Genomic DNA, 9,159 nt, shown 5'->3' with positions numbered 1-9,159 from the left:
GGTGGTGAACACACAATGGGATTTATAGAGGACGTATTACAGAATTGTACACCTGAAATCTATGTAATTTTACTAACAATTGTCACCCCAATAAACTTTAAAAAAAAAAAAAGAAGAACAAATTGGGGGGAAAAAAGATTTAAGACAGCTTTATTGAGGAATAGTTAACATATAATAAGCTGCATATATTTAAAATGTAATATTTAATAAGTTTTTGGTTAGTTGTACACTTAAGAAACATTACTACAACCAAGAAAATGAACAGATCCATCGCCACTAAAAGTGTTCTCGTGCCCTTGTGTAATCACTCCCTGCTGCGCTTCCCTGAACACCCATCCCCAGGCACCTGACCTGCTTTCTGTCACTCTAGAGGAGTTTGCATTTTCCAGAGAAATCTATAAAGTGAATTAATAGTATATAATAGATTTTGTCTGGTTTCTTTCACTCAGCATAGTTATTTTGAGATTTCTCCCATGGTGTTGTGTGCATCAAGTTTGTCTCTTTTAAATGCAGAATAGTATTTTATTGTATGGATACACTAAAATTTGTTTATTTAGTCACATGTTGATTGATAGATATTTGGGTTGTCTCCAGTTTGGGCTATTACAAATGAAACTGCTTTGAATGTTTGTGTACATTTTACCTGTATTTGTGTAGACATACGCTTTCATTTCTCTTGGGTAAATGCCTAAAAGTAGAATAGCATGATCATATGGTAGATGTATGTTTAATTTTTTTAAAAAAATTAAATTTACTTGGGTGACATTGGTCAATAACATTATGCAAGTTTCAAGTGCACAATTCTGTAACACATCATCTGTATATTGCACTGGGTGTTCACCACCCAAAGTCTAGTCTCCGTTTGTCACCATATATTTGACACCCTTCATCCTTTCGCCATCACCATGCCCCTCTAGTAACCACCATACTATTATCTTTGTTTATGAGTCTCTCTGTTTTGTTTGTTGTTTTATATCCCACATTAGTGAAGGTATAGGATTCTTGTCCTTTTCCTTCTGACTTATTTTGCTTAGGATGATACTCTCAAGATCCATCCATGTTGTCACACAAGGCAGTATTTCATCCTTTCTTATGGCTGAGTAGTATTTCATTGTGTATGTATACCACATCTTCTTTATTCAATCATCCATTAAAAGACACTTCAGTTGTTTCTGTGTCTTGGCTATTGTGAATAATGCTACAGTGAACATAGGGGTACATATATCATTATGGATAAATGTTTTCAATTTTGGGGGGTAGATACCCAGAACGATTGCTGGATCATGTAGTAATTCTATTCTTAATTTTTTGAGGAACCTCTATACCGTTCTCCATAGTGCCTGGAACAATTTACATTCCCACAAGCAGTGTATGAGGGTTCCTTTTTCCCCACAACTTTTCCAACACTTGTTATTTCTTGTCTTGTTGGTAATAGCCATTATAACAGCTGTGAGGTGCTGTCTCATTGTGGTTTTGATTTGCATTTCCCTTATAGCTGGTGAAGTTGAACATCTTTTTATGTATCTGTTGGCTGCTTGTATGTCTTCTTGGGAGAAGTGTCTATTCAGGTCCTCTGCCCATTTTTAAATTGAACTGTTTGTTTTTTGATGTTGAATTATATGAGTTCTTTGTATATTTTGGATATTAGCCCCTTATCAGAGGTATTGTTTGCAAATATCTTTTCCCATACGATTGTTGGCCTTTTTATTTTGTTGATGGTTTCTTTTGCTGTACAGCAGCTTTTTTGTTTGATAAAACGAAAAATTCATTTATTTTTGCTTTTACTTCCCTTGCTTTTAGGGTCAAATTAATAAAATCCTCTCTGAGACCAAGGTCCGTAAGTTTGGTACCTATGTTTTCTTCTATGTATTTTATAGTTTCAGGTCGTATATTTAGGTGTTAATCAATATTGAGTGAATTTTTGTGTATGGTGTCAAATAGCAGTCTAGTTTCATTCTTTTGCATGGGGCTTTCCAATTTTCCCAGCACTATTTATTGAAGAAGCTTTCTTTTTTTCCATTGTTTATTTTTGGCTCTTTTGTCGAAGATTATTGCCCATATACCTGTGGGTTTGTTTCTGTGTTCTCAATTCTATTCCATTGGTCTGTGTGTCTGTTTTTCTGCAAATACCATGCTAATTTGATTATTGTAGCTTTGACATATAATTTGAAATCAGGGACTGTGATACCTCTCTGGTCTTGTTCTTTTTTCTCAGGATTGCTTTAGCTATTTGGGATCTTTTGGGGTTCCATACAAATCTAATGATTTTTTTCCTGTTTCTTTTAAAAATGCTATTGGGATTTTAATGGCGATCCTGGAATGAACCCCACCTTATGGTGGTGTATTATCTTTTTAATGTATTGTTGTATTCAATTTGCTAATATTTTGTTTAGGATTTTTGCATCTATATTCATCAGAGATATTGGTCTGTAATTTTCTTTTTTGTGTTTTCCTTGCCAGGTTTTGGTATCACTGTAATGTTGGCTTGAACCATGAAGTGAGTTAGGCAGTATTACGTTTTCTTCATTTTTTTGGAAGCATTTGAGAAGCATAGGTATTAAATTTTCTTTGAATGTTTGGTAGAATTCACTACTGAAACCATCTGATCCTATACCTCCCTTTTTGGGAGGTTTTGATAATTGTTTCAATTTCCTTACTGTTGATTGGTCTATATAGATTTTCCAGTTCTTCAAGATTTAGTCTTTAAAGGCTATATATTTCTAAAAACTTGTCTATTTCTATCAAATTTGGAGACATAAAGCTTTTCATAGTATTCTTGTGTAGTTCTTTGTATTTCTGTGGGGTTGATTTTATGAATCTTTTCAAAGATTAATTTTTTCTAATGCCTTTTCATTAACTATTTCGTTTAATGCTGTTTTAGTATTTTATTATTTCCTTCCTTCTACTGACTTTGGTCTTCTCTTTCTAGTTCTTTTTTTTTTTCCTCCTTCTTCCATCTCCCCCTGACCCCAACTCGGGTTCAAGCCATTGTTTCTCAGTCCAGTTGTGTAAGCCCTTGCTGGTTGCACCTCGTTGAATTTTTTCAGAATTCACTCTTGAATTCTCTGTTGTTTAAATCACATATTTCCATGTCTTTAAGTTTATTTTCTGCAGATTTTTCATTTTCTTTCTGAACTACCTTGTTACCTTGGTTATTCATGGTATTTTATGAATTATTTCTCTGCCTGTGCATTTGAGGGAATTAAATCCTTTTTTTTTTTCTTTAAATGCTGTCTCTTTTACCTGTTTACCAGGTTGATAAGTAGGTCTTTCTTTCGTTTTCCAGTAGGTGATGCCGTGATGCAAGTTTTTTGTTTTCTCTTACCTGCACTACTGGAACTTCTGGGATCTCTGTGGGATGATGTTGCCTCAACTGTGGAAAATGCCCCATATTCCCCAAGGAGGTAAGCATCCTGTTTATGATCTGGTCACCTTGGTCTCGGTACCACTCCTGTGGTGGGATGTGGCAAGCTATGGGTCCACTGGCCTGTGTATTCCCAGTGCCGCTTTCTTGCAACCAAAGCCGCCAGCCAGGACACTCTGTCTGAGGTATTTTAGCTGCCTCTACCAGGATCTGACACAATGGATGGGGGAGGTGTGGGCAGGGGGAGGTGACTTCATACATCTGCGGCTCTGTTCTTTCCAATGGGTTCAACCACAATGAGTATAGACCACTTAGGCTGGAATGATGCTTCTGCCCCTTTGTAATCTGCCGAATGAGGGTTGTAATGCCAGGCAGGCCACAAGAGGGAGGACAGTGGGAATCCGGTGTTTGTGGCTTTGTTTGTCTGGTGATGATAGCTGTTGACCACTGCCACCTTTTGCACTGCTTCTCTACCCCTGACCCTGGGCTCAGCCTCAATGTATACAGGCCACTCAGTCTGGATTGCTGCCTCTGCTCCGCTGGCCTGCCCAGTGGAGATTGCACTCTGACCGTTCACTGCTATCATGTTGGTTGGGGCTGCAGCAAGCAATGGATTATGTCTGTGGCTCCCATGTTTGTCCTTCTCCCTGGCCTGCCTCCCCTTCTCGCTCACCTTTAGATGTCTCAATGCACGGATCTCTCAGACTTGTGTGTTGAGCAGCAAATCCTGCACTGAATTATAGCAGTCCAACTATTGTAACTTCAGAGGGAGAGAACTACAGGTCTCATGCTGCCATGATGCTGACATCACTTGTTTAACGTTTTAAAGAAACTGCCAAACTGATTTCCAAAGTGGTTGTACCATTTCATATTCCCACCAGCAATGAATGAGAGTTCCCCTTTCAACATGATTACTGACACTTGGTTTGGTCAGTCTTTTCCATCTTAACCATCCTAGTACATGTGGAGTGGAATCTCGTTGTGATTTTAAGTTGCATTTCCCTAATGTTTAATAATGTTGAGCATCTTTTCCTGTACTTACTTGCCATCTACATATCTCTTTTGGGAAATGTCTGTTCAAATATTTTGCCCATTTTATAGTGAGTTTATTTTATTATTATTGAGTTTTGAGACATACTTATACTTTGTGGATGAATACTGTTCCACAATATTTAGATACAAGCCTTTTTTTCCAATTGTTTTATTTTTTGGTTATATTTTTATATTTTTAAAATAGTTTTTAATTTTTCAATTACAGTTGACATACAGTATTATATTAGTGTCAGGTGTACAACATAGTGATTAGATATTTATGTAACTTATGAAATGATCATCCTGATAAATCTAGTCCCCATCTGACACCACACTTAGTTATTGCAGTATTATTGATTATATTCCTTATACTATACTTTACATCCCCATGACTGCTTTGTAATTACCAATTTGTACTTCTGTATCCCTTCCCCTTTTTCACTCACCCTCCCAATACCCCTCCCGTCTGACAACCATCAAAATATTCTCTGTATGAGCCTGTTTCTGGTTTTTTTTGTTCATTTAGTTTGTTCTTTAGAGTCCACATATAAGTGAAATCATATGGCATTTGTCTTTTTCTATCTCACTTACTCCACTCAGCACAATGCCCTCTAGGTCCATCCATGTTGCTGCAGATGGCAAAATTTCATTCTTTTTTGTGGCTGAATAATATTCCATTATATATATGTACCACCTCTTCTTTACTCATTTATCCATTGATGGATGCCCAGGTTGTCTCCATGTCTTGGCTATTGAAATAATGCTGCAATGAACATGTGAATGTACATATCCCTTTGAAATAGTGTTTGGGGTTTCTTTGGATAAATAGCCAGAAGTGGGATTACTGGGTTCCTTCTTTGTCTCTTGTTATTGCCTTTGTTTAAAGTCTGTTTTGTCTAGTATAAATATTGCTACCCCTGCTGTTTTTTTTCATTTGCTACCCCGGCTGTTTCCCTACAAGGGGAACCCCCTTGTAGGTAACGAACTGCTTTTCTCTTGCTGCTTTTAAGATTCTTTGTCTTCAACCTTTGGCATTTAATTATGATGAGTCTTGGTGTGAGCCTCTTTGGGTTCGTCTGGTTTAGGACTCTCTGCGCTTCCTGGGCTTTTATGTTTATTTCTTTGGCCAGGTTAAAGAAGTTTTCTATCATTAGTTATTCAAATATGTTTGCAATTCCTTGCTCTCCCTCTTCTCCTGGTAGCCCTATGATGCGAATGTAGTCCCAGAGGTCCCTTAAACTATCGTTTTATGGATTCTTTCTGCTGTTCTGATTGGGTGTTTTCTGCTACCTTCTCTTCCACATCGCTGATTTGAGCCTCTGCTTCATCTAATCTATTGATTCCCTCTAATGTATACTTTATTTCAGTTATTGTATTCTTCATTTCTGACTGGTTCTCTTTTATGTTTTCTATCTCCATGTTTATGTTTCCTATCTTTTTGTTGAAGTTCTCACTAAGCTCATTGAGCATCCTAATAATCAGTGTTTGGAACTTTATGTCTGATAGATTGTTTAGTTGTTTTTCTGGAGCTTTGTTCTCATCTTTTGTTTGGGACATGTTTCTTTGTCTCCTCATTTTGGGTGCTTCCCTGTATGTGTGTGTATGTATTAGGTAGAAGTGCTGTGTCTCCTGGCCCCATAGTAGGTGTGGGGCCCAGTAGCACAGTCTCCCAGGTCACCTGAGCCGGGTGCTCCAGGTGTGTCCCTTGTGTGCTTTGTGTGCGCCCTCCTGTTGTAGTTGAGACTTGATTGCTGTTGGCATGTCAATGGGAGGGATTGATCCTCAGGCTGATTGGTTGTGAGGACTGGCTGTGACTACAGTGGAGGAGCTGTTGGGGCTCCCTCTATGGAACAGGATTTGCTTTAGTGGGGTTTTGTGCCTGCCAAGTATGCCTTTGGGTGTATTGTTTGGGGAGGTGGTTAGGCGGTGCTCTGGTGTGGTCTGAAGCAAGTGTGTTGGTTCTGGGGCCTTAGTATCCCCAATTATATAATGATAGACCACTGCAGCACCTTCCTTCTGGCTCAGATTTATCCTGGGTTGATTGTGGAGTCGTGTAACCATTGGTGGGACAGGGTTGTCTCAGACAGCCACATGATCATTCCAGAAAGCAGGGCTGTCTAGTTTGGGGCCTCTGTTCCCACAACCAGCCCTTCCCCTTCCCACACGGGCAGCTGAGGAGCACAGGAAAGCAGTTCCTGTGGAGTTGTTGGGCATCTAGATGCAGACGACCTAAGACACTTGAGTGTGTGAGGGGAAGCAGGACTTAGCTATGCTGAAATATCAGGGGGAACTTGAGGCAGATCACAAGCATGCCTACCTCAAGATTCTCCATTGTCACTTTTCTAGGCACTCACCCCAGCCACTGCCTCAAATCATACCTTTGCTGTCTGCAGTCCCCACCCCCAGACTTTCCCAGGTCATAGCCAAACTTGGTTGTTCCATCCTGGTCACAAAGTACTGTTTTACAGGGACCCACTGGATGAAAGGATTTAATCCAATGAGCATTGTTCTTGGGGTTCTTGGTGGTCTCATGATGAGCCAAGGAGATGTTTCTGGTAGGAAGCAAGGGCCTCCCTGGCTCCACTGGCCCTAGGTAAGGCCTAGAAGCCAGTCTCTCCTCTAGATCCCCAGCCTATGCATGTTTAGGTCCTCACCTCCCAGGCCAGTGTCCAGCATTTTTCCACAACCAGCCCTTTGAAGCCCCTTTCAAGCACACCTTGGGTTCAGGCATCCTTACCCCCAAACCCAGACCAGCTTGGCTCTGTACACACAGACCAAGGAGATGGTTACACAGGCCACACACACACACACACACACACACACACACACACACAGCCCTTTCCTGGCCCTGCAAACTCTTCCCTTCCCCCAAGAAAGACACTTCAGGGCCAGAAGGTGAAACACATGCTTTATGCCCTGAGGTGATCAGGGAAGCAGGGGCTCAGCACTCACACTGCAATATATAAAAGTAGTCTGTCGTCCTCAGCTGAGGACCCTGGCCTCGGGAGAATTAAACCAGTTCCTTAGGGTTCAGAATATTCTTGGTTTGGTCGGTTTGGTTTGGTTGATCTCAGTATGGAGAACTAGGTTGTCCTCTTGATTCCCTGTCCCAGTGGTGCATAGAAAGGCAAAGAAGGTCACCTGGTAGGGCTGGTCTGAGATAAGAAAAGCATCCAAGGAGCATAGGCTCTTACAACTGGGAAGGCCACAGCAAGCCAAGACCAGATCCAACCCCAGGGCCTCAGGGATGGCTGGAGGGGAGTTCCGTATCCCATGAGGCCAACTCACTGGAAGAAGGGCCAGAGTCCACGTTGGTGCAGTCACTGGTGGCGAGCCAGCCCAGCCTCCCTGCCCGATGGCCAAGGTCTTACCCCCGCTGCAGAGGTAGCTGATGGGCCTGAGCCAGCTGCTGCGTAGGGAGCCGGCACAGAGCCAGTGTCACCTCTCCACTGTTCACTTGCCGCTCCTAGAGCCCCGCTGTTTGCTCATGGCTGTGAGCATCTGGCTAATATAGGAAGTCAGGAGGTCATCCATCTTGTAGCCCTGGAAACAGTGGCAAGAAGATGAACTGAGCACGAAGTGGGACAGGGCCAGCCCACTCAGACCAAGAACACAGCTCCCAGGACACTGCAGTGGACAGAACCCCGGACAAAGGCAAATCCTGTCCCTCTCTGGACTGTCTGCACAGCTGCTCAGCTGGAGGGCTGGACGCATCCAGCCAGATGTCTGAGGTTCTAAGCTGTTCTTACCCTACATTAAGGCCCTAGTTTGTGGGTCCCTCGCATCCCGGATGCCTACGTCCAGGAGTGACTCCAGAAGCTCTACCAGTTGAGTTATGTCTTGGAAGTTGAGCTCAGTCCAGGAGGTCTCACTGCTAATGGTTCTGCTGTTGAACTCAGGGCTGAAGGCTCAGTCCCCGATACAGAAGGCACTCAAACAACAGGCATTGAATGAGGGCTCTGTTCCTCGGCCCCAGATGAAGCCCCTCTCCCCAGACCTAAGCTGAGCCTCAAACTTCCTGACCTGGACCCCGACCTGACCCTTGCTCCTGACCCCAGGCCCACCCACGCACTCCTCATGTTTGTTCCCGGGGCTGGGAGAGCGGCTGAAGCTGCAGGTGAGGCAGAGCAGCCCGCCAGTCCTGGAAAGCGGCTCTCACCAGTGACGTCTCACAGAGCAGTTTGCTCCCGCGCACCAGGTTCCCAATGGTGATGTGGAAGTAGGTGTTGCCACTGCTCCAGTTGGAGATCTTGGTGAAGGGGTGAGTGGTCAAAATGTCCTAGGGGAGCAGAGAGTCTGACGCTGCACAGCCTGGACCCTCTGGCCTCAGTCCCCTCAGCGCCAGCCCCAGACACCACCCACTAGGAAAAGCCTCGGGCTCCCACATGAGAAAACGAGCAGGAGCGTGGAGGCCAGAGGAGCTGCCATGGAGCTGCCGTGGGAGGCAGGTGCTTTGCCCCTCCGTGCCTTGGACCAGCTGGAGGGACACTCAGGGACGTCCAGGAGACTGCTAGGTACGTGGGACGGGAATTGGAAATGTGGGAGGCCTGAAGGACCTGAAACTGTGGTCCTGCAGGAGCTGGTCCAGGGAAAGTTTGAGGAAACAGACAGGAAGACAGGACAGAACTGTGGGGGACACAATATTTATGGGCTGGGTAGAGAAGAAGTCCACGAGGAAGGACCGAGGGAGAGATGAGGAAAACCGGGAACGTGGGCACATGAAGCCAAGGGGAAGCTGGTGGTCTCTGGCACCCGTCACCAAC

At 43.3% G+C, this 9,159-nt stretch overlaps 1 protein-coding gene across 1 annotated transcript in view; it reads right to left on the bottom strand.

Annotated features, from left to right (window-relative positions):
* Window positions 1-7,298: 7,298 nt before the first annotated feature.
* Window positions 7,299-9,159, bottom strand: part of MYO7A (myosin VIIA) — a 79,451-nt gene continuing 77,590 nt past the window's right edge. Inside the window, exons 48-49 of the mRNA XM_033121317.1 lie at window positions 8,556-8,675; window positions 7,299-7,939 (exon numbers count right to left, since the gene is read on the bottom strand). Of these exons, the coding sequence (XP_032977208.1) occupies window positions 7,850-7,939; window positions 8,556-8,675 (210 nt within the window). The 3' untranslated portion in view covers window positions 7,299-7,849. The remainder of the gene's footprint in view (window positions 7,940-8,555; window positions 8,676-9,159) is intronic.

Source organism: Rhinolophus ferrumequinum, chromosome 11 (genome assembly GCF_004115265.2).
Source record: "Rhinolophus ferrumequinum isolate MPI-CBG mRhiFer1 chromosome 11, mRhiFer1_v1.p, whole genome shotgun sequence".
Taxonomy (NCBI): domain Eukaryota; kingdom Metazoa; phylum Chordata; class Mammalia; order Chiroptera; family Rhinolophidae; genus Rhinolophus; species Rhinolophus ferrumequinum.
This window is presented reverse-complemented; position numbering and strand designations above follow the sequence as displayed.